Genomic DNA, 27,217 nt, shown 5'->3' with positions numbered 1-27,217 from the left:
TGTGGATAACAATCCACTAAGATGAACTAGCCAAAAGCATCAAATATACCAATACAGTTCCATAGATTCCACTCACACCTCTTCACTAATCTTTTCTCTGATCAAGCCTCGCATCCGCAAACTCACATCCAACCATAGGCATGCTGAATTTACAAATGAATTCACTTCCAAGTCTAAAGCACAAATGAGGTCGGCTCAATATAGGGCCTAATACAAACATGAATTACATAAACTAATGTGATCCCATAAATGTTGGCTAGAACACACATATAATCATTTGCAATAATAACCAATATGCTAACAGTTAATAGATAATCCAATAAACAAAACAACACATTTCCTGGTTGAGTCTACCGGGAAATACATTCCCTTTCTTTGTCCAACAACCAAAGTGACTTCCAGGCAAATAATCCTCAAGCAAATCTGCAAAAACATAAGAATATGTGTTGCCATGAAGTATCTTGAATTGCAGTTCACAAACATGTTCGACCAAAACTTTCCGAACCAAAAACTAGACCACTATCACAAACAGTCCACTAGTAAATACTAAAAATAACCAATCTTCATCAAAACCTCTATAACTCAACCAAAATAGCTCACCACCATATGTGATGGCAGACATGGAATGTCTACATGCTAACCAGCATCCCATAATGATCACAAGCATAGGTGGAACATAATGTGTCACCACCAAACCAATCTCTAAACTGAACAATAACAAATACTATGACTAATAAACAGGTATGTTAACATCAATGACAAAACATTAATGTCAAACATAACCAGCAGCAATTTCACTCTCAACAATCACAATCTCTAACAAATATGTCATGTGGTTTGTCAATGAATTTAATCAAAATTTATTAAAACTTCTCGTGTTTGTCGCTTTCCATGAAATGAAAATATCAATTGAACCCCAATATTAAGATTCTATGATATATATGATGGATTCCATGCAAAATACTAACAAATAAATATCTGAAATTTTCTTATGTATTTGATGCTCTCCTTATTTGCTTTCGTTCCTTCTATATATTTTAAATCATTTTCTTATCTGATAAGCTATCGCTGTGTATAATACCATGTCTTTGATTGCTTTATTACACTTGCAGTTGGGCTCTAATACCATGTTGAAGTCTCCAAGATCGGTTTCTACAAATGTAATTACACTGCCATGGTTATTGGTATGTTCCAAATGCAGATCCCAATCTCTTATAAATATAAGAGTAGGAGACATCTCTAATGAAGAGACATGTCTCGATGATTAATCTTTATTAGTTAATATATATTAACAATACAATATAACATATGTATTATGTATAATATATATGTATAATATATTATATATAATATAATATATATAATATAATATATTTATAATATTATATATATGATATATTATGTCAACATACTATGTCACCACCAAACCAATCTCTAAACTGAACAATAACAAATACTATGCCTAATAAACAGTTATGTTAACAGCAATGACAAAACATTAATGTCAAACATAACCAGCAGCAATTTCACTCTCAACAATCACAATCTCTAACGAATATGTCATGTGGTTTGTCAATGAATTTAATAAAAATTTATTAAAACTTGTCGTGTTTGTCACTTTCGATGAAATGAAAATATCAATTGAACCCCAATATTAAGATTCTATGATCTATATGATGGATTCCATGCAAAATACTAACAAATGAATATCTGAAATTTTTTTATGTATTTGATGCTCTCCGTATTTGTTTTCGTTCCTTCTATATCTTTTAAATCATTTTCTTACCTAATAAGCTATCGCTGTGTATAATACCATGTCTTTGATTGCTTTCTTACACTTGCAGTTTGGCTCTAATACCATGTTGAAGTATCTAAGATCGGTTTCTGCAAATGTAATTACACTGCCATGGTTATTGGTATGTTCCAAATGCAGATCCCAATCTCTTATAAATATAAGAGTAGGAGACATGTCTCTATGATTAATCCTTATTAGTTAATATATATTAACAATACAATATAACTTATGTATTATATATTATATATAATATAATATATTTATAATATTATATATAATATAATATATTTATAATATTATATATAAGATATATTATGTCAACATTGTATACAAATAAATCAATCCGACTGTAGCTATAATCTTAACACTCCCCCTTAGTTAGGGAGGATTTGTTATGGAACACATTATGCTCTCAAGCATATGGAGATATATCATCTCAATGTGATATTCCTAGAATGGAATATTTAAGGATATCAACACACACACACACACACACACACACATATATATATATATATATTAACATATATTACATATGGAATTGTCTTCAATTCACTATGAGGCTAAATTTCTCAACATCTTGCACTAAGAATTTAAAAGAGCAAAAAATATCCATGAAACAAAATGTGTTCCATTGGATTTAGTTAATTGTAACTTTGTCGATCACATGGATGGCATTCCCATTGTACACCTAGCTTTTGTCGTGTCATTTTGAATGAATACAAATGATATTGTGCAAATTGCAATGCCCTTGGTTAGAGTGATGAGATTGATGATGGGGAAAAAATTTGTGAGGCAGCAGTGTCCAAAAAGTAGAATTGTAAGAATACATGCCAGTTTGGAAGACTAATAATGCCACGCAGGAACCCCAAATGTATTGCTGAGTAGATTCTGATCGATATAACTTGAACTCATCATTCAAGAAAGTTGCAACGGTGACAAAGAGCCTATTCAAGACCATAGCACAATTTCTTCTAATGCACAATATCAAGCATCATTGCAGAGTTTGGCCATGAACTAGGAAGTCAAATGGCTACTATTCCTACATATGTATAATAGAGTCAACAAAGACAATAAAACTGGATGGTAAATTTTAAAATAATAAGCAGCAACCAATTTTAAATTTTAAACTAATGAGTTGCAACCATACTTCATCTAGAGCCTTTTTTATTTTTGAAATTTTGAAATAAATTATTTTATTATTAAAAGTTAACTATGTGACTAAAGGTAGAACTCCTTTAGCAAAATACCAAATCTGTATGATGGATGGTAATGCAAGAGTCTAAGTTAAACATACAATTTTGCTTGCAAGCATTCTTGGAGTGCATTCCAACATATACCCTCTGAGAAAAACACCACTAGCAAAAAGCATATGAATGATTTGGTCTCCATCCACCACAACATTCATCTTCACCTTATGAAAGCTCTAGGTTAAAAAGATCAAATACCACTAAACTTTAAAATATGTTCATTGATTTTCAATGATAATAAATAATCTAACTTTCCAGTTTGTGATTTTATCTAGATCATGTTCAGTAAATTCAAATTTCTAGCACTTAATAATAATCCATGAGCTCATTGTTCATAATATCAGGTAGTGTTAAATATGATTAACCAAACAATTTTGATGAGATTGTTCTTGACGAAAAATATGTCATAGCCAACGACAAGTCCTATTTATTGAAAAGATGTTTTGGCCATCCTGAACGAGGATTTTGGTGATTGTGCCTACTGTCAAATTGAGAACATAAATAAATGACCATAGCGCAACTTATGGCTAGGCTTAATTTTTATATAATATGATCTTCCAATTGTACAGAAATCATGAATCAAGAAAACAGTTTGATAAGAACACTCTTTAGACAAATAACAAAAAATGGAAGCAATGTGGGTAGATTTCAAAGTAAATACTACAAAACTGGTAATAACTGAGCATCAGTCTATGATAGAAAGAAACCACAATCAAACTTAAATTGCATAAACCACAACCCCGAAGTTACAAAACACATTAAAATAAATTGATGTGAACTGTGTAAGGTCACTAGGAAAGATTTATATATTATTTATTTTACTGTGAAACCATTGGAATAAAAAACATTTCAAGCCTGTAATCACCAAAAATAATTTTTTAATGCCCCTTGAGATTTCACTTACTTTCAATCTTTCATGAGCTTCCCTTACTGTTTTGCCATCTTTTTTCTTCCGCCAGTTAAGGCCATCTTTACGAAAATAGCGTAATGCTTTTCGATCAAACAGAAACAGTGATCCACCTAGTATGATAAACAAATTAATTACCATATGTAATTGAATATGCCATCTCACTTTTTTTAATGAAAGCAATAGAACAAAAGGATAATAAGAAACAATTCAATTGAAACGGTCAACTGAAATTCTGATTTAGCCTTGATATGGAAATAAAAGGGAAAAAAAACATTCCACCCAATATGCATGTAAAACTGCATAAAAATCAGCAGGATGAACATGCCAACATCTCATTGAAATATAATACTTTTTCAACATTAAATTTAATATTCCCTAATTGGGAATACCTGATTTTTGCCCAAAGTAAATAAGCAATCAAGTTGAATAACATTTCACATACCCCTGGGCCTTGTCTTTCCGAGACAGGAATGTCTCTAAGACACGGGGATAGGGACGAGGCATCCCCCCACCATTCTGCCACTGCAACCAAGACATCCAAGACTTCCAAACATATCTAGGACTTCTTGAAGACGCACAAACATTCCTTGAGCATGTCAAGAACATCTACAAGCCTTCCATCCCTAGACTTCAAACCCTAATTTGAAGTGGGGCCCATTCACACCCTCTATGCCTTGCAAAACCCCCTCAAATCCTCTCTTTTTCTCACATTTAGTTTTCTAATTTTTTCCAACAGCTAGGTGAAAAGAGATGGGTTGAGTGAGTGCAAGTGAAAGAGGAGTGACAAGGAACTAGAAGAAGAAGAGTAGGATTCTAGGACAACTTGGAGAGATTTTTCTAGAAGCTACTAAGGACATATATTTGCTACAAAATTTGCAGCTCAGTTCTTTGCAAATGTGCAGCTTTTTATAAGGTCTTTTGTGCTTTTTTCAAATCCAAGGTCACACAATGGATTATGAAGTTATTTGACCATTTTTTCTTTAAATCGAGGGTTTGTTGAAGATTGATGCCATTTGGTTTATTCTCTCTTTTACAACAAAATTTGAAACTTCTTCAAAAGGTTTTCTCCTTCACATCACAGGTTTGTGTTGTCACGTCTGAAGATACCAAGGCTTTTGGCTACTTTCTAGATCAAACGACAACATTTACTAAATCAATTTTGACATTTTCCCCAAATTTGGAAGCATTTTGGTAGCAGTAGTGATTCACCAAGTGTGAAACAGGTCATTGCAGCCAAGGATAATGGCAAAGGCAACTGGCCTCAAAAGAAAGGTTACGGAAAGAACAAAGATACTTCGAAGAATCTGAAGACTGTCAAATGGCATAATTGTGTTAAACTTATTAAAATAGTATTCTATTTACTCACCTCGTAATGGTCATTTAAGTCATCTAATGTCTCTAGTCATTTAATGCATCAAGTCAGTTAGATAGTTTAGCATATTCCTATTTCAATTCTCAGTTAACAATTATTTATTTTAGAATCGTCTTTGTATCACCTTAATTGAGGAGTGTCTGTCTCCTTTGTATTAAATCATTGGATATCAATCAATTATCATTTCAGAGAATCAGAGCCCATAGGTTAGTTTTCGTAGTTCCATTCCTACAATTAAATTCCAGAACTTTTCAACATTTTTTTAACGAAAATCAGGTAGAATCCTAAAAATTATCAACAGTTTCTTTGCTGATTTAAATCGCATATCTCTACAGACTTTGAAGGTTTTTCTACCTAGCTCAAGGGCTTTATGTCTCAGAACAGCGGTTTTTTTTTGGTTTTTCTTTAATCTTTTGAGGTTTTGTTTACCACGTTCAATGGTTTTCATGTTTGCTCAAGGAGGGAGGGTTTTAAGATATTTTTCTACAAAAAATCATCAAGGGTTCTCTGATTGTTTTCCCAAATAAAACTATGGATGGAGGATTTGCTGATTCCTTTTCCACAAAAAATCATTCATGATGGTTTTTCTGATTTTTTCCCGCAAAAAATCATGGTGGATTTTCTGATTTTTTTCCACAAAAAACATGATGGGTTTGGAAAAACAAGCATGATGGGTCTTCTCCATTTTTCAACAAAAGATCATTCATGATGAATTTTCTGATTTTATTTCTCCGCAAAAATTACAATAGGCTTTCTCAATTTTTTTTCAAAAAAAATATATACTTTCTATTTCTTTTTTGGGTTTTACTTTGTTTTTTCCACAAAAACTGTTCTCTACAAGGGTTTTTGCTGAATTTTTCCAAAAACAATGTGGCTTTCATTTTCATAGTTTATCTGGTTTTCTTTGCCAATTTTTTAGAAAAATATTGTGGGTCTCGTCAAATTTTCCCTAAAAATTAAGATTTTGCTTATTTTTTTCACAAGATCATGGCTTTCTATTGTTGTCAAAAGTGTTCCGACAATTTTTTGAAAAACTGTCATTTCTTCCAAAGCATTTTAAAGGAGTGATATCTTTGTTACCCAACACCTTATTGGAAGGATTATGGTAATCTTGATCATCTCCAATCCAACAGCAGGGAAAGTCTCAACAATAGCATCATGTCACATAGTGTTCTGATGACGAGGTAGCCTTCTATGCATTTGTGGTCAAGTGACCTATAGATTCAGTCTTCCAAATAATTTGGCCGTTAAGGGTATTAGAAATATATTGTATTAGTTAACTCATAATGGGCATTTAAGTCAATGTATTTGGTCACTTAATGTATCTAGACAATTAGTTTAGTATATTTCTATTTCAGTTAAAGTTTAGTATATTTCTATTTTAATTCTCAATTAATGATTGTTTCTTTTAGAAACATGGTCTTTGTATTTCCGTATTTAAGGTCTTTGTCATCTTTGTAATAACTCCTTGAATATCAGTAGATTATCATTTCTATACTCCATCACATGAAGAAGCATTGCAAAAAGAATTAGCCTTCTATGCCTGTATGGCCAAACAACTAGAAGATCAAGTGTTTTGTGTGGTACATCTAGACATAATATGCACAAGAATGATTAGTTCGCCTAGTATGTTCGGATAAACTTTGGAAGGAAACCTCTTATTTTCCTCAACAAATACTATATTTCAATCTGCTCTCAAGAAGTCCAATGGCGCAACACTACCCCAAGTTGCAGACCATTTTCAATAAACACATGTCATATTTTTTGCAAAGAGTCCAAGAAATTGCACTTGCCATAGAAGATCGTTATCTGTATCGGCTTGTTGATACGGAATTTCTATTAACTTGTTGACATTGGAGAGGTTCAAATATTGGCTACAAATATTTCACCCCCTGTCAATATTCTATCATCAACCTTTCTTATCTCTCTTAAGTGATTTGAGAGAATGTGATTGAAGGTTTACTTGGTATCCAGTGATGGATAAAGTGTGTTTGCAGAGCTTGCCAAGAAGGGAAGCAACACAAAAATCCATTTTCAAGGGACAAGTTTGGAGAGCAAATAGGGTCCCGCAACTAGTTCATGAAAAAGTATTTAGATAAATGAATATGACATCAATCACTAGTGCCAAGTATTTTCTCATGTTTATAGTAAATTATGGTAGAAAAATGTGCTTGTTTTTCCTAAAAGCACAATCAGAAAGAATTTTATAAGTTCAAGTCATTAGTAGAAAATTAGCTGGAATGTGCAAACATAAATATTAGGGCTATATAATAGGTCACTTTTGTGCTAACAAGGTAGGAAACAACAATTGACAAAAAGCTATACCCCTTAACCAAATGGAAAAGTTGAGAGGAGGAGTTGTTCAATTACGAATATGGCCCAATGCACGTTGGGGAACCAAAGTGTTCCTAAAACATTCTGAATAAACGCAATTTACATTGCAAGCAATGTATCTTCTCAGCATGTCTTTGACATAGGCAACGAAGAAGAAGAACCCAACAGAAGCCTACTCTAGGCAAACCAAAAGTGAGCCACCTTAAGGTTTCTAGCTCTACTCCAAAGTTTGGATTCCAAATGTAATGACCCTTTCCAATAGGCCACTAAACAAAACCCTATATTTAATACACTGCTGAAATATATTGCTGAAATAAGGAAATAATAGTGCCAATGTACTCATTCAATGAAAACCAAATGTTTTTACAAATGATATGACCATTTTCAGCACTGAAACATTATGACATGGCACATTACCGACAACCCTAACTGGTTGTATACAATTGAAAACTTATTACAACTACAAACTGAAATGAAGAACTTGGATTGATCAGATACTGGAGACTGGTTGCTGAAGATGATATGGTGAAAGTGCAACTCCACTTGAAACTCCAAACCAGCAATTAAGCACAAGTGAAAGGACTGAAATATCCTTCCCACAGCTGCAACAATTCAGGTGATCTTTCACACCCTCAAAATTGCGTACCAATTGAGAGTTTTCGTTCTCAATGGCCAATTGAGACTACTTGCAAAAACCCTAGGCTCCACAACGCACATAAGCAAAAATCAATAATAAATCTCAATGATAGGCAATGAGCCCTCAATGCCTATTTATTCTTTTTTCCTCGATAGGTCGGCCTCCTTTTTAATTTTTTTCTCCGCTTCTTCCAGCAACCTCTAGAAGATTGTTTTATTTAATGACCTTACCAACAGGCCACTAAAAAAACCCTAAATTTAATACACTGCTAAAAGTATATTGCTGAATAAAAGAAATAATAGTGCCAATGTATTCATTCAATGAAAACCAAATGTTTTTACAAATGATATGGCAATTTTCCGCACCAAAACATTATGACATGGCACATTACAGAGAAAACCTAACTAGCTGTATAAAATTGAGAACTTGTTGCAACTACAGATTGAAATGAAGAACCTGGATTGATCAAATGGTGGAGACTGAATGCTGAAGATGATATGATGAAAGTGCAACTCCAATTAAAACTCCAAACCAGCAATTGAGCACAAGTGAAAGAACTGAAATATCCTTCCCACCACTGCAATAATTCAAGTGATCTTTCACACCCTCAAAATTGCGTACCAATTGAGAGTTTTCGTTCTCAATGGCCAATTGTGACTACTTGCAAAAACCCTAGGCTCCACATCACACATAAGCAAAAATCAATAATAAATCTCGATGATAGGCAATGAGCCCTCAATGCCTATTTATTCTTTTTTCGTCGATAGGTCGGCCTCCTTTTTAATTTTTTTCTTCGCTTCTTCCAGCAACCTCTAGAAGATTGTTTTATTTAATGACTTTATAAAATATATCACTTTATTAAGTTAATAATTAACTCCTCCAAAAATAGGGACATTACAGGTCCGCCCCTCCTAAAATTGCTTAGCCTCAAGCAATCTTAATGCTGGATGCTGCACCATCACTTCTCCCTCCCAAGTAGCATCTTCAACAGGTAAATCTTTCCACTTAACCAAATACTCTCTAATTACTCTCCTACAAAGTTGCTTCTCTCTACTATCCAGAATGGATTCTGGCACTAAGATCAGTTTCCCCTCATCATCCAAGGGAGGTAATACTGCAGAAGGCATAACATTCTGACCCAACGCCTTTTTGAGGCGTGATACATGAAATACATTGTGCACTCTACTGTCTGTGGGAAGCTCCAAATCATAAGCCACCTCACCAACTCATTTGATGATCCTGAATGGTCCATAATAGCGTGGCTTGAGTTTCTCTGGACTGCTTATATGGCTGCAACATGAGGTAAACCATATCATTTACCTCAAAACTACGCTCAGTCCTCTTCTTGTCTGCATACTGCTTTTGCTGGTTCTGAGCTCTAGCAATGTTGTCTCTGAGAGTAGCAACTATATCCTTACTTTCCTATAATAGTTCACCTGCACGGGTTACTCGACTGTCTCCCAACAACAAATCTAAGAAACTAGGTGCCTCATAACCATAAAGTGCCATGAAGGGTGTCATTTGTATAGTCATATGATATGTAGTATTGTAACAATACTCACAGAGATATATCCATCTGACCCAAGCTCGTTGTTGATCTACCACATAATTCCTCAAATACCCTTCCACCCATTTGTTTGCAGTCTCCGTTTGACCATCGATCTATGGGTGATAACTGGTGCTAGGTGTAAGCTCAGTGCCACACAACTGAAATATCTCCTGCCAAAAGTGACTCATGAAGCGGCTGTCCTTGTCACTCACAATGCTCTGAGGCAAACCATGTAATCTAAAAACCTCCCTAAAGAAAACCTCTGCCACCTGTGTTGCTGAGTATGTAGTAGCGATAGGGAAGAAGTGAGCATATTTTGTTAGCCTATCCACCACCACATAAATACAATCGTGCCCCTGGGCCCTGGGCAAACACGTAATAAAATCCATAGAGATGCACTCTCAATTCCTGTCAGGAATAGGAAGTGGCTGTAGGAGCCCTATTGGATAAGTGAGCTCTTGTTTGTTCTGCTGGCAAACATGACACTCTCGCACACACTACAAAACATCAGCCTTAAGTCCCTTCCAAGTGAACCGTTCCCGTACTAACCTGTAAGTCTTGAAATACCCAGGATGGCCTGCTGTAGGTGAATTATGGAATGCTCTCAAAATCAACTGCTTCACTTTTGATCCTGGGACTAAGTAAATCCTGTTCTTATAAATGATCAAATCATCTATGAGAGTGTATCTGGTCTCGATTGTTGTTCCCTCCACTATAGCAGAGGCCCACGTGTCTTTGGCATATTCTGCTACAATCAAGTGTCACCAATCCTCTGATATCTAAATCATAGAAGTGAGGTGTGGCCTACAGGATAAAGCATCTGCAACAATATTTTGTGTCCCCTTAACATATATGATATCAAAATCATATGCATGCAACTTACTCACCCACTTCTGCTGACGATCATTCAGGTCCCACTGTCCCAAAAAGTGCCTCAAACTATTATGATCAATTTTAATACAAAATTTGCTGCCCACGAGATACTGTCTAAATTTGGCCAAGGCATGCATGATGGCCAACATCTCCTTATCATATATGCTGAATGATCTCTCAGGCCCTCTGAGTTTCCTGCTCTCATAAGCTATAGGATGCTTGTCCTGCATGAGTACAGCACCAACTCCCTCTCCAGAAGCATCACATTGAAGCTCAAATGGCTTCGTGAAATCAGGCAATGCTAATACTGGGCATGTAGTCATTATTTCCTTGAACCACATAAAACACTCCTGTGCCTCCCGAGTCCACACAAATGCCCCTTTCTTCAACAAATCTGTCTGGGCGCTGCATGTCGTGAGTAGCCACTAACAAACCTGCGATAGAATCCACATAGACCAAGGAACCCTCTTAACTGTGTAAGGTTCTCTGGTGGTGGCCAATCAACAATAGCGCGAATCTTTTCAGGATCCATTCGCACTCCTTCTGTACTAATGATGTGTCCAAGATACAACAATTCTGTCATCCCCAAATCACATTTGGACTCCTTGGCATACAAGGACTCACTCTGTAAAATGCTCAGTATTGTCTCCAAGTGCTCTAAATGTTCCTGCCATGTCCTGCTATAGATCAAAATATCATCAAAGAACACTAGCACAAATTTCCTCAACTGATGGTGGAAGACCTTGTTCATAGTGGACTGAAAAGTGGCAGGTGCGTTAGTCAAACCAAAAGGCATGACTACAAACTCGAAATGCCCATAATGACATCTGAAAGCAATTTTTTCAATATCTTGCTCTCGAACTCTGATCTGGTGATAGCCTGATCTCAAATCAATTTTTGTGAAATAACAAGCCCGATGCAATTCGTCTACAAGCTCATCAATGTGTGGGATGGGATACTTGTTCTTTATAGTTCTCTTATTCAACACCCTGTAATCAATACACATTCGTAGAGTTCCATCCTTCTTTTTTACCAAAACAACAAAAGATGCAAAAGGTGACTTACTTGGTCTGATGTGTCCCATCGCTAACAACTCCTTGATGGTCCTCTCGATCTCATCTTTGAGTCGTTTTGGGTGCTGGTATAGTGTGATCATGACAGGCTTCGCACCTTCCTCCAACTCAATAATGTGCTCAATACCTCTGTCTGGTGGCCTGCCTGGTGGAATCTCACTGAATACCTTCCCATACTTGATTCTCAATTTCTAAATATCTAGATGATATTCAGTCTTATGTTGCTCCCCCTGGGTAGGCATCAAGGCGCATATTGTCGCCCACTCTATATTATTATGCTTGGCTAATCTCTCCAACCGCCTAAATGAGATAGTCCTGACATCATCATTACGGATAGCCTTCAGCACATGAGTCCTACCATCCACCACGAATCGTATCTCCATATCCTCCAATCTCAAGGTAACCTCCTTCAAAGAATGTAGCCATTGCATCCCAAGTACTATGTCCATGTCACCCATGTTGACCACATGATAGTCCGCCTTAAACTCATAGTTGTTCAGGCGCAAAGGTAGATCTCACACCATCCTATCACAACAAAGACTATATCTATCGGCTACCTTAACTCTCAATCCCTCGAACTCCTTAGTAATGAGTCCACACCTCTCCACAAATTGTGCATCAATGAAATTACGCGTAGCACCTGTATCCAATAGATTAATAACCTTTTGTCCTGCCAAGACTCCCCGAAATCTGAAAGATCCCTATCTTTGAATACTAGATAGACGTGCCTCCTGTAAATGTATCTCTGGAGCCTCTTTTTCTCAGCACTATCTACCTCTTGTTCACCCTCTACCTCATCCGGATCCTCATCATGGTGCTCTAAGCTGTCTGAATCTGAACCCTCGTAATAAGCCCACATCACTCGGTTAGCCTTCCCCTTAGGCCTCATAGGACAATCATGACCAAACTCATAGGGAGCTTTGCAAAAGAAGCATAGCTTTTTCCTACGCAGGTCATTAAGTGTTTCCTTATCCCAAGGTGTAGCTAGCTTGCCTTTTGAGTCACTAACCTTCTCTTTACCCTTGCTGAATTCCCCTTTGTTATCTCTAAATGATGAAGAACCCTTTGAACTAAACCGATTTGCTGGAGCTACAAGTTCCATACTGCGGGCTTTCTTCATGGCTTCCTGTAATGTAGGAGTATCAAAGGCCTTTACCCACCCCTTGAGTGGTTCAATTAATCCCTCTGTGAATAAAATGACTAGCCTCCTTTCTGAAATGTCAGGCACCATCACTACAAGCTTCTAGAAGTCGTTGATAAATTGTTCTAAGCCTCCTAACTATCTCAACTGGGCTAACTCCCAGAAATAAACTTCAAGATTTTTTTAATCAAACCTTTCTATCAATCTATCCACAAACTTCTGATAAGTGGTTACCTGATTGTATTGCAATGTGATCATGCCATGTGTCCACCAATCATGTGCTGCCCCATCTAAGTGTAAAGTGGCATACTTGAGTGCTTCAAATTCTGTCATAGTCTTCAGAGATAGGAAAGTATCCACCTTATGAATCCAAGCACAAGCAGTCATTTTTCCACTACCATCAAATGTGGGTAATACCAACTTGTTGGTGACCTGTTGCAACTCACTGTGTTTATCTACTTGCTTCTGCCTGGTAGCTCTATAGTTCAGGTACCTGTCAAATGTCCATCCATCCTATACATATTCTGGTAATGAATCCCACTCATTCCTCGCTTGTCAGAGTTCATCTACAATATCTGTTACCATAGCATTATGTGTGCGTGTTGGAGTTTCTTCTCTAAATGTAGGACGTGTGGGTCTATCAGCTGTTCCAGACCGTGTCCATTGTTGTGATCCTACTATGCCCCTGTCATCCTGGTCATTATTATGATTATTTCTCCTATTTTTCCCAATCAAATGTTGCATCATAACCATCATTGCCTGTGTACTTGCCTCTATTGACTGTAGCAACCTCTCCTATTGCTGTAAAGTCTCATCATCTCGCACACTTCTGGATGGGCTTTGAGAATGTCTCTCAGTCATATTCTCAGTTATGTTGATTCTTTTGTAAACTAAATTAAATGGTGGCTGGGTAACCCTATCAGGTTGGCAGGAAACTGCTCTGATACCACTGTAATGACCCTTACCAACAGGCCACTAAAAAAAAACCCTAAATTTAATACACTGCTAAAAGTATATTGCTGAATAAAAGAAATAATAGTGCCAATGTATTCATTCAATGAAAACCAAATGTTTTTACAAATGATATGGCAATTTTCAGCACCAAAACATTATGACATGGCACATTACAAAGAAACCCTAACTGGCTGTATACAATTGAGAACTTGTTGCAACTACAGATTGAAATGAAGAACCTAGATTGATCAAATGGTGGAGACTGAATGCTGAAGATGATATGATGAAAGTGCAACTCCAACTAAAACTCCAAACCAGCAATTGAGCACAAGTGAAAGAACTGAAATATCCTTCCCACCACTGCAATAATTCAAGTGATCTTTCACACCCTCAAAATTGCATACCAATTGAGAGTTTTCGTTCTCAATGGCCAATTGTGACTACTTGTAGAAACCCTAAGCTCCACATCGCACATAAGCAAAAATCAATAATAAATCTCGATGATAGGCAATGAGCCCTTAATGCCTATTTATTCTTTTTTCCTCAATAGGTCGGCCTCCTTTTTAATCTTTTTCTCCGCTTCTTTCAGCAACCTCTAGAAGATTGTTTTATTTAATGACTTTATAAAATATATCACTTTATTAAGTTATTAATTAACTCCTCCAAAAATAGGGACATTACAAGAGTTAGTAACCGTTGCACCAAAAGCCCGGACTGTTAGTAAATGGCACCTCCTCACATTAAGGGGGCAACCCCAGGGCAGCCTCACTAGCGAGGACCCCAGACACGTGGTAGCGACAAACTGCACGGACAGACCTACGTCACCTTCCGTTAGGAGCCCACTCTGGGGATGTCACAGCCCACCACGCTCCACAGGTCTCGACCTCCGGCTCTGATACCAAGTTAGTAACCATTGCACCAAAAGCCCGGACTGTTAGTAAATGGCACCTCCCCGCGTTAAGGGGGCAACCCCAGGGCAGCCTCGCTAGCGAGGACCGCGGACACGTAGTAGCGACAAACTGCACGAACAGACCTACGTCACCTTCCGTTAGGGGCCCACTCTGGGGACATCACACCAAATGCCAAAAGAACCAAACTAAAGCCTACAAGTTGATTGATGTGGACATTGAACACTTGACACTCAATGAGGATGTGGATGTGGAGATGGAGGAAGAAGATGGGACTTTTCAGCTCTCATATAGCATCAGAAGTATTGAAGTTTAGCCACTGCAGGCTAATGATTTAGGCATCTAGCTTCCATTAACTACACCTAAAGGGGAGTGGGGGAGCGACTCCAATAATGCTAAACATGTGGAATCTACCACACAAGTACCAAAACCGATACCAAAATATTTTTTCATCAGAACTTGGATAAGTATCTAATTGATATGGCACCAAGTAGCCAAAACATGATAACCAAAGTAATTTGGAAGGAGTTCCTACAATGAGACCTAAGTGGTGGGAAAAACTAATAGAAACCTACCCAAAGGTTTGGAAATATGGAGCTTTATTCTAGATTGTTGTTTCCTGATCACCAATCATATATCATGGCAGATTGGAAATGGTTTACAGGCTAAGTTTTGGGAAGACTCATGATGTCACTTACCTACTTTAAAAGACTGTGCAGACCTACATGATGCAAGTGTTGTTAACTGAGAGATGCGGTGATAAAGTGGCTGATATGTAGGAACAAAGACAAAGTGTAGGTGGTTGAGAATGGAATTGGAAGCCCTTGCAGGATAGTGGGTTAAATCGGACTCAAAAAGAACTTCTACAATCCACTCTTAAAGGGAGACTAGTAAATATATGCAATAAAGAAGATCATAATATGGTGTGCAGTGAAGAGTGGCCATTACTCGATCAAGGTGGGTAATGGAATAGACGAATTTCCCAAGGGCAGAAGCTATTGAGAGAACTAAGCGAAGAATTAATTTTGCAAATGAAGTGAAAAGCTCAACTACAACTAGACTTGATCAAGTCCCCTTCACTGGATGGGATCAAAAATGCAGAGAAGATGGCCGGGAATTAGATTCAAAACAAGCAAGACAAGTGAGTAGAGTCAAGGGGACATTTAAATCAAGAGCAGAAGCAAAATAACAACTCCACGAAAAGGAATGGATAAAGATTAATTTTGATGGTGCATCAAATCATAATTTGGGCTTATCAAGTGTAGGAGTTATTGTTCGAAATGATGTTTCAGTCTAACATACCAAATACTTGTACATAGCAAAGTTGCAACTGCAACATGATCCAAGCCCATTAAACATTCAACATAGTACATACCCTGTGGTAACAATCAAATAGAGCATTATGATTTATATTAGTTCACTTCTATCGAAGATTCAAAATTCAAAATATCATAATGATGATAGTAGCGTGATATGATTGCCCCACCACTTTTTAGGGTTTGAGTAGAATCCTTTTGTTAAAATCAAAACTTTAAAAAAAAAATTAAAAATTCTTATGTTTGAAGTCCGTCGGCAATTGGAGGAAGGAGGGGGATTGTGCACTGTACATATAGAACTTGAAATGTTAGCTACGAAATGATGTTTCAATCTAACATACCAAATACTTGTACATAGCAAAATTGCAATTGCAACATGAACCAAAACCATTAAGCATTCAACATAGTACATACCCAATGGTAACAATCAAATAGAACATTCTAATTTATATCAGTTCACTTCTATCAAAGATTCAAAATTCAAAAATATCAAAATGATGATAGTAGCGTGATATGATTGACCAACCACTTTTTAGGGTTCGAATAGAGTCCTATTGTAAAAATCAAAACTTCAAAATAAATAAAAACTTGTTTCTTATGTTTGAAGCTGGCCGCCAATGGGGGACACCTAGACAACACTGCAGCACAACAGCAGTGGTCGGGGGGATTTAGGAACGCCAACTCCCCAATCCAGAGATGTTTGTGACCCTAGGTGGAAGGGGGTTGTGTGTGTGTGTGTAGCGGGGGGGGGTAACATAACCATTTTACACTAAAGAAAATTGTAAAACCAAGTTTCCAAAATTTGAATTCAATGATGACCTCTAATAATATGAACTTTCGTACTTATAAAGTATATATTTTAATGGCAAACCACAAAGTTGAGGAAAATTGCAAAACCAAATTCCCAAAAATTGAATTCAACAAAAGCTTCTAATATAGTAGAAAATGTGATGGGAAAAGAAATTACTATGCATAGATAGTCAACTCAACAGAAATGCATATAGTGGCATAGAATTCAATTTGAATAGTATGCAGTCAACATTTCAAATGCCTTGGACATTACACATTATATTAACTTTTAAATCTATGCTTTTACAGCAATTCCATGATAAAGATTTCCAGCTACGTACCATACACATGAATAAAGTAATAAAAATATTTCATAGACTCATACCTGGTGGTTTGTGTGGTGGGTCAGGTGCTAGGCGAAATTTTTTATAATTCCGAAGAATTTCACAAACCTCTGTTGGTCGAAGCCAACGGTGTTGGGCTTCCAGTAATATTTGCCCGATATCTGTTAACAATAAGGGCAAAGAAATATTAAATAGACTGAGAAATATTTAAATTCATTGATAACTTGCAATGTAGTGAGAAAAAACATAAAAACCATAGTTTTGGTTGTTTTGCCATGCATTATAGTTGAACAAGAGAAAAGGACTGTGTGAATTTATTGAAGGATTCAGTGTTAGATGCAAACTAATCCCCAAAAATTCTGTCTTTTAGTAGTCATTTTTCTTGTTCAAATGGAACTGGCATGAATTAAATTATAAGCACAAAGAGTTGAACTATATCTATCAGTAACAATAATTCGTCGGATTATAATGTCATTATCATTTCAAATTTACATGAGCAACATGAATAGAAATTTTGGAAACATACTTATATAAATGATCTAATAAAGTTGACATGCATGAAGTGAAAAATGTGACAAAAGTGATATTCTGTAAGGGATAGTGAAAGAGAGCAAACTCTTGACAAGCAAACAATTAGGCAGTGAAAGTATTAGAAATCCCATAATTCAAAAGCAATCCATCAATGTATGATAACATGAAACAGTTCTGACTTTTTCTTTGAGCACCTAAGTGATAATTCAGCATAAGTACATATAGCAGAAATCTAACAGCTATTGTAAATATCAAAAATAAGCAACAATTATTTATACCCAAGATATAATGTGATTTCTATTTCTTCATATCGGGTGCACAGATTAAAATAACCATGAAGATTATCACCATCAGCAATGCCTCTGGTGACACATTTTCCAAATAAAAATTAGAAATTATAATCAATAAACAGCTATTAAATTATCCAGTGGTATAATCAATTAACTCTATTTATGCTAAGAACTATGCAAAATACATACAATATTGTATGTTTGTCCTATTCCCATGGGCATGGCTGATCACTGTCTATGAAGCTAGAAAAAGAAAGCACTTTTAATTTCCAGACTAAAAGTATATCAAGATCTCTTACCATTTTTTCAAACACTAAACGTCTTGTTGGCTACAGTCTAATAAATATTCAGTGAAAAACACATTGCCATGAAATCGGAGAAAATATTACAATGAATCTTAGTCAAGAAATTGGAGAAAATAATACCATGAAAGACTTGTTGGAATCCCTTGCAACAATGTAATAGCATGTTTTTCCACTTGTCACAGCTTCATTATTAGTTAAGCTACAATTGAAGATTTATTAATTTATTAAATAGACAGGAATAATTATGCACGAAGAAGGAGAACAAAGGAATTTTAAGCTTTGCTAGGGTTAAAACATGCCTGGAAAAGCTCAGCAGCACTAGATACAGCATTTATAGTAATCCAATGGCAATCCAGATTGCTTTTGTAGTGATCATGTGCAATGCATAAAGAAAAGGCTAGGCTGTGCAATACCCCAGGCTATTCCTATTGATGGGCTGTAACACGAAGGAGATTGCAAACACACAGAATAAGATGGCAGTAGAAATAGGAGATGAAGGGTACTAAGAGGCACCAGTCCAGAAATGTCTTCTGAAAAACAAGAGAGGACACCAAGTATTATGGTATCAAGACACAGAAATCAAATGGAAGAAATTATCATGCATAAAAGTACAAATTTAAAATAGCTTACATTCAGAATCATGTTGACTAAAATCATGGAAAAGGTAACAAGGCCATTGAGTGAAGGTATTACAAGGAGCCTCTGATGTCTCAAGAAGAGGACACATTAATATTGTGATATGAATATCAGGATTTAACTGTGTGATTTTGAGTCAAACTCGATGACCCATATTTCATGAGTAGTGATTCAACATGAATCCATCTCTCATGAGAATAAATGGAACACTTAGCACTCATTGGATCTAGGTGATGCTCACAGGGGTGAAGCACCGGGACTTCCCGGGAGGTCACCCATCCCAGTACTACTCCAGCCTGAGCGCGCTTAACTACGGAGTTTCCTCCTTAGTTAAACCCAAAGCTTGCAACCCCATTTGCAAAACCTTCACCAAGTGTTGTGCCTTATGAACCATTCATTAGAAAGCCCCTTAAGCTCATCAATTGATAAGTAGGAGATAATTTCCACAGCTAGTCAAATTGTGATATGAATATCAGGATTTAACTGTGTGATTTTGAGTCAAACTCGATGACCCATATTTCATGAGTAGTGATTCAACATGAATCCATCTCTCATGAGAATAAATGGAACACTTAGCACTCATTGGATCTAGGTGATGCTCACAGGGGTGAAGCACCGGGACTTCCCGGGAGGTCACCCATCCCAGTACTACTCCAGCCTGAGCGCGCTTAACTACGGAGTTTCCTCCTTAGTTAAACCCAAAGCTTGCAACCCCATTTGCAAAACCTTCACCAAGTGTTGTGCCTTATGAACCATTCATTAGAAAGCCCCTTAAGCTCATCAATTGATAAGTAGGAGATAATTTCCACAGCTAGTCAAATTGTGATATGAATATCAGGATTTAACTGTGTGATTTTGAGTCAAACTCGATGACCCATATTTCATGAGTAGTGATTCAACATGAATCCATCTCTCATGAGAATAAATGGAACACTTAGCACTCATTGGATCTAGGTGATGCTCACAGGGGTGAAGCACCGGGACTTCCCGGGAGGTCACCCATCCCAGTACTACTCCAGCCTGAGCGCGCTTAACTACGGAGTTTCCTCCTTAGTTAAACCCAAAGCTTGCAACCCCATTTGCAAAACCTTCACCAAGTGTTGTGCCTTATGAACCATTCATTAGAAAGCCCCTTAAGCTCATCAATTGATAAGTAGGAGATAATTTCCACAGCTAGTCAAATTGTGATATGAATATCAGGATTTAACTGTGTGATTTTGAGTCAAACTCGATGACCCATATTTCATGAGTAGTGATTCAACATGAATCCATCTCTCATGAGAATAAATGGAACACTTAGCACTCATTGGATCTAGGTGATGCTCACAGGGGTGAAGCACCGGGACTTCCCGGGAGGTCACCCATCCCAGTACTACTCCAGCCTGAGCGCGCTTAACTACGGAGTTTCCTCCTTAGTTAAACCCAAAGCTTGCAACCCCATTTGCAAAACCTTCACCAAGTGTTGTGCCTTATGAACCATTCATTAGAAAGCCCCTTAAGCTCATCAATTGATAAGTAGGAGATAATTTCCACAGCTAGTCAAATTGTGATATGAATATCAGGATTTAACTGTGTGATTTTGAGTCAAACTCGATGACCCATATTTCATGAGTAGTGATTCAACATGAATCCATCTCTCATGAGAATAAATGGAACACTTAGCACTCATTGGATCTAGGTGATGCTCACAGGGGTGAAGCACCGGGACTTCCCGGGAGGTCACCCATCCCAGTACTACTCCAGCCTGAGCGCGCTTAACTACGGAGTTTCCTCCTTAGTTAAACCCAAAGCTTGCAACCCCATTTGCAAAACCTTCACCAAGTGTTGTGCCTTATGAACCATTCATTAGAAAGCCCCTTAAGCTCATCAATTGATAAGTAGGAGATAATTTCCACAGCTAGTCAAATTGTGATATGAATATCAGGATTTAACTGTGTGATTTTGAGTCAAACTCGATGACCCATATTTCATGAGTAGTGATTCAACATGAATCCATCTCTCATGAGAATAAATGGAACACTTAGCACTCATTGGATCTAGGTGATGCTCACAGGGGTGAAGCACCGGGACTTCCCGGGAGGTCACCCATCCCAGTACTACTCCAGCCTGAGCGCGCTTAACTACGGAGTTTCCTCCTTAGTTAAACCCAAAGCTTGCAACCCCATTTGCAAAACCTTCACCAAGTGTTGTGCCTTATGAACCATTCATTAGAAAGCCCCTTAAGCTCATCAATTGATAAGTAGGAGATAATTTCCACAGCTAGTCAAATTGTGATATGAATATCAGGATTTAACTGTGTGATTTTGAGTCAAACTCGATGACCCATATTTCATGAGTAGTGATTCAACATGAATCCATCTCTCATGAGAATAAATGGAACACTTAGCACTCATTGGATCTAGGTGATGCTCACAGGGGTGAAGCACCGGGACTTCCCGGGAGGTCACCCATCCCAGTACTACTCCAGCCTGAGCGCGCTTAACTACGGAGTTTCCTCCTTAGTTAAACCCAAAGCTTGCAACCCCATTTGCAAAACCTTCACCAAGTGTTGTGCCTTATGAACCATTCATTAGAAAGCCCCTTAAGCTCATCAATTGATAAGTAGTCATTGGTTTGTATTGGTTTGTATTTTATTACTAGTCATTTGACACCTCATATAGCATGTTTTTTATAGTTTGATAATATCTTCATGACATGATTTTTTTTAAGATGAAAAAAAGGAATTCCTCAATGAACATGGCAACATTGAAGAGTAGATTGTGGCATTTAATTAAAAACTTAAAGATGATAAACTTGTTTACATTACACTGTAATATACAAAGTTTATGACTACCATATTCGAAATACTGTGAGTTTTCAAGTATTCAAATAAAGAGAAAGCAAACTGCTTGTTCATGTAAAGGATTAAAAAGGCATTTTCTAACGTACAAAAAAAAAAGAAAACTTCTGCTTCTGGTACTTGTAATCAGAAAGATATGTTTAAGTGTTTCATTACTGTGGAAAGACTGGATACATTTAAAAATTTAAATCAGCACAGGAAATGACTTTTAGATCCAACTCGTAGTAAAAATAAATAAAGGCATGCTAAAACTTTTGCAGACCAAGGAAGTGGATAAGATAACAAGTACCTTATTATAGGTACATGATGACAATACATCAAAACATGTCTTGTATGTGGGTTTGGAACCTCTGGACATATGACTAGTAATGAAGAACAATTTGTTGAATAGTTGAAAGAAAATGTAATGACAAAGCTGTCGTTCTATGTGATAGCCAAAGTTGACAAACAAACACTGTACACACACAAGGGACTAACAGTTTGTTGCACAGTTGAAAGAAAATGTAAAAACAAAGCTTTTGTTATATGTAATAGGAGAACAAATACTGTACACACACAAGGGACTAAAGCAATAAACTCATCATATGATAAGCTGGACTGACCTAGTATTTGTAATCTTTTCTTTGCACATTACAATCAACCTCAATCTCATACCAGAACCACAATTACCGTATCTTTTTCTGTGGCGACAGGTCTTTCTTTCACATGCTTATATGAAATGTTTGGAACATTTGCCATTATATGTGTTTGCATGTTTAGGATTAATATTCATTTGTTTGCTAAAATCTTTGCTTGTACTTGTTTTATGTCCCTTGTCTCTTTACTTGTTATATTGATTTTAAACTCCACCACCCACTTCTCCCACGCCATATATTATTGATCATCATGGAGTTCTACCATCAAGAACTATTAGCCTAGTTTAGGCATTCATATACTTTATTTCTTCGTTCCAGGCCTAAGCAAGCACATTGTTTTAGTTGGATTACAAACAAAATCGTGAAGTTGAGTTTTAACAAGGAGGATAATTGCACAGTAGCTGCAACAAACGTTTTGCAGGACAGTTTAACATATTTATTATGTTAGTTTCAGCAGAAGTAGCTTTTGATGCTAAAGTTGATGCTGCGAAACTTGTGCGGCATCACTGGTATGACAATCCAACCTTTTTATAGTTTAGGTATCTAAATCTTTATATCAGCCAAAGTGAAGAAAGACATCTCTAAATCGCAGGATGTATTTTTGAGACTCGCTCAATTTGTAAACAGCATGAGAAGATTAAATTTTTTTTTTTATCAGTGAGATTTAACCCATTTGTTTTCAGCCATGAATATTCGTTCTACTAGAGACAATGTCCCTCATTTACGTTAATAATTACGAGGGGAGAGGACCCACCACTACACAAGCACCTTTGGGTATTATTTAGTGGCAAACAGTGTACCATAACAAACCACTTAGGGTTTTTCATCCTTCAGGTTTTTCAATTGAAACCTTCAATAACTTAGCATTGGAAACGCCTTTACAAATCATGCCCTTGGAGAGCAGCTCAAGTTTTAGATTTAGGGTATAGTAAGACAATATAGTCTTTTCATTTACAAGTTCCAAAATATTTAATTTGTTAATAGCCTTCAGTCACTTTTTTCTTATAAGATTCAGACATATCACCAAAATTTCAATTCATATGCTTTTGATATATTTTAGCAATTTATAGTTAAGACTAATGGTAAAATGGTTGAACTTTAATCCTCCAAAAAGTCCAAATTAGACAGTGTAGGAATATGTTTTTCAAAAGACCTGATCAATTATAAAAAAATATTTACATAAATAGGCAGCAAAATTCAGGGGCAAATTAGAATAACAGAAATATAATCAATATACCACCTTGCAAACTCTGGCATTTCCAGCAGATGCATCCCTACTGGTTTGGATGACATCCCCAGCATATGACTTTCTGCAAATATCATGAATTAACTTTTGAGACTGGACAGCCTGCTTTATTTGGTGAATTAATTCTTTTAAATAGAATAAGAAAATTATAACACCTCATTAAAGCTAAAACAGGGAGGATTGTCTTTGCAAAACCAGCACATCATATTTTCTTTTTAAAACTTCCGCCTATTTAGTTTGTTAAATTCATTTAGATAGTCCTATCCATGCCATCTCCAAAATTCAAAAAAAAAAAATCTGCCATCCCCAAGACTGCATCCCCCATCCTCGAAACTCAGTGAAACATTAGTAATAGCACAATTTAAACACTTCCAATTATGTTTGGCAAGAGATTGCATGGGAAAATTCAAAAGATATATTTCATTCAACAGATATCCAACAAAAAAATTTAAGATTACTACTCTGGAAGCTAGAAACCTTAAACAAATTGGTATACAATGCACCATTGAGATAGTAAATTAAAATAGAGAAGATATAATATAGTACTTGCCATTATTGATTATACTGGTGGAACAAAGCTCGTAAGGTTAGATAAGGGAAAAGATGAAATCATTATGAGTGGACAAGAAAATTACAAACAATTAGATTAAATTCAGTTTGATGTTTGGGATAAACAAGGTGCATCAAGCAAGTAAAAGCAATTTAACGAGGCCAAGAAAAGAGATGACATTACTAATCTAGAATAAGGTGATGGATTCTTAAAACAATTTTCAATTTTGTACAGAGCCAAAAAATAATGTTCCCACACACTGGGAAACATCGGAGTAATGAAGTAATTATATATCATGCTACAGGATCATGAAAAAATATACTCACAATCCAGCATAAAAGAATGAGTTTAAAATTTAAATGCATGGTAAAATCAGTTCAGCTCAAGCCCATTATGCTTCAATGTGTGTTCATAAAGTTTCTAAAGCATATTCATTTGAAGATGCAAATGGAAGAATATATAGAATAAGGAAGCATCTGCTAGAATTTATAGAATAAGGCAGTAAACTAAATAACGTATAGGTAGAATATGGTAATATAATCATATATAAATATATAAGACAGCAGAACATATAACATATACGGTAAAAATATGGTATACTTGTGAAGAATGAAAAAGCTCTAACAGCCTGGAGTCGTAAGAAAATGATTACAAACCAACGGTTAAAGGATTCGTGGTACGTAATTTCATACAAGTCTTTGTGTTGCTAAAGGTGATAGCATTGTAATTTGTCACAATTAGTGTATATATTGATGGTTGAATTATTACAAACAACAAAGACTGCTTTTCTTAAAATGAACATGTGAAATTAATAAAGCATATGGGTAGAAGATGGTATACATGTGAAGAATGCAAAAGTTCCTGGAGCCTGGATTATAATAAAATAAGTACCATTTGACTGTTAGTAGATTCATGATAGCAATTTTTTATCCAGGTCTTCAGTTCAGCTCAAGCCCATTATGCTTCAATGTGTGTTTATACAGTTTCTGAAGCATATTCAATTGAAGATGCAAATGGAAGAATATATAGAACAAGGAAGCATCTGCTGGAATTTATAGAATAAGGCAGTAAACTAAATAACATATAGGTAGAACATGGTAATATAATCATATACAAATAAGACAGCAGAACATATAACATATACGGAAAATATGGCATACTTGTGAAGAATGAAAAAGCTCTAACAGCCTGGAGTCGTAAGAAAACGATTACAAACTAATGGTTAAAGGATTCATGATACATAATTTCATACAAGTCTTTGTGTTGCTAAAGGTGATAGCATTGTAATTCGTCACAATTAGTGTATATATTGATGGTTGAATTATTACAAACAACAAAGACAGCTTTTCTTAAAATGAAAATGTGAAATTAATAAAGCATATGGGTAGAATATGGTATACATGTGAAGAATGCAAAAGTTTCTGGAGACTGGAGTATAATAAAATAAGTACCATTTGACTGTTAGTAGATTCATGGTAAATATTTTTTATCCAGGTCTTCATATTACAACGGGCAATACTGTTTGTAATTTGTTATATAGGATGCATATGCTGATAATTGTGATTTAACAGAAAACAAGCTAGCCTTATTGAACAGGTGATATTCAGTCTCCCTAAAGCATACGGAGCATGTAGAAGTTGATCTTTCTAAAGAGTTGAATATGAGAAACCCCCATTTATTCCATTAGTGATTAAGGCATAGAATCCTAACAAAAGAAATTTTATGTTTTCATTTTCTTACTAAGTGATGCTCAAGAACATAATGCAAAACTGCAAGCTTAAATGTTATGTTTCCCCAAGTTTCCGGGCTGAGGATAGCAAGGGATGGGAGGATACATTTTTGGAACAAGGATGGGAGGGAGGCCACCTACTAGAGGATGGCAGGGGAAGGCTATTAAAAAAATAGGGAAACTGAAAATATAGAAAATTTGAAATATTCGTATGATAACATTGATGAGGTAATCATCATATATACATCATCAAACCATAACACATAATATTATTATATTAGAGCTAAACTACAATTTGTCTAGCACCTATTGATGATTACCACTAAGCGAATGCCAGTTTTTCTTTGCCTGTATCAACCTTGTGCTGAATATAATGGTTGTTGGAGAACAAATAATATGCATTGTTGCAGAGAGGTATTCATTTGATGTTTACCAATATTTGAAACAAACAAAAATGATTAATTTTAACTTGTTAATACTCATTCAAGACACCATTTAGCATGTTAGTGAACCTTCACCATGCTAAGGGCTTTACATTGGATGCATACTTTACTCAGATATTGTAGTTGCGGGTACCTTGGGAGACAAATCGAAAATGTAAAAGCATAGACAGCAAGCTGTTTAACAAAGTATCCCCTAAAAATTGTAGTCTTGCTACTGCAATTATTACAGGGATATGAAAAGTAGTTGATGAGCTTTTAAGCAATTTCAATAAAATGTCTCAAAGAAATGCAATCTGATAGAATGCAATGGTTACAGGATATGCACAAAGGCTTAAAAAACTTTCAAGCAAATACAATTGTCAAGTTTAAAACCAATCCCTAGCACCTTCATCTGCATCGTTCTAGTCTATGGTAAAACTGGAGCTTTGGAACAGGGCATGGATATCCATCAAAACATATCAAAAGTGGATTTTCTGTCAGATGTGATTGCAAGTGTCCTGGTAGACATTCATGTGAATCTTGTAGTGTTTTTTTCATGAAACATTTTGCTGCTCAGCAGTGGACAGTTAGCCATGACAGTTGGGGAACTTCCAAGTGTCCCCTGTATCCATCTAGCGAGGCCTACGCATTTTCTCTTAGTAGCCGGATTCGTACCGGTTAGGCCGGATCCGGATTCGTGCTTGGATCCGGGCAGGATCCTTGATTCTGTGCCCGGATCCTTGATTCTGCCTATGGATCCTTGAGGATCCGTGGCCAACAGAATCGAGG

The 27,217-nt window shown here is 36.3% G+C and overlaps 1 protein-coding gene across 2 annotated transcripts in view; it reads right to left on the bottom strand.

Moving 5' to 3' along the window:
• Positions 1 to 27,217, bottom strand: part of LOC149549596 (calmodulin-binding transcription activator 3-like) — an 80,843-nt gene that overhangs the window by 39,596 nt on the left and 14,030 nt on the right. For both annotated transcript variants that reach the window (XM_089792920.1, XM_089792919.1), the window contains exons 3-4: positions 17,287 to 17,406; positions 3,950 to 4,065 (exon numbers count right to left, since the gene is read on the bottom strand). In XM_089792920.1, the coding sequence (XP_089649046.1) occupies positions 3,950 to 4,065; positions 17,287 to 17,406 (236 nt within the window). The remainder of the gene's footprint in view (positions 1 to 3,949; positions 4,066 to 17,286; positions 17,407 to 27,217) is intronic.

Source organism: Cupressus sempervirens, chromosome 7 (genome assembly GCF_028749045.1).
Source record: "Cupressus sempervirens isolate cs-2001-9-10 chromosome 7, ASM2874904v1, whole genome shotgun sequence".
In the NCBI taxonomy this organism is placed as follows: domain Eukaryota; kingdom Viridiplantae; phylum Streptophyta; class Pinopsida; order Cupressales; family Cupressaceae; genus Cupressus; species Cupressus sempervirens.
The sequence above is the reverse complement of the archived record's forward strand: the minus strand, read 5'-3'. Positions and strand labels throughout refer to the sequence as shown.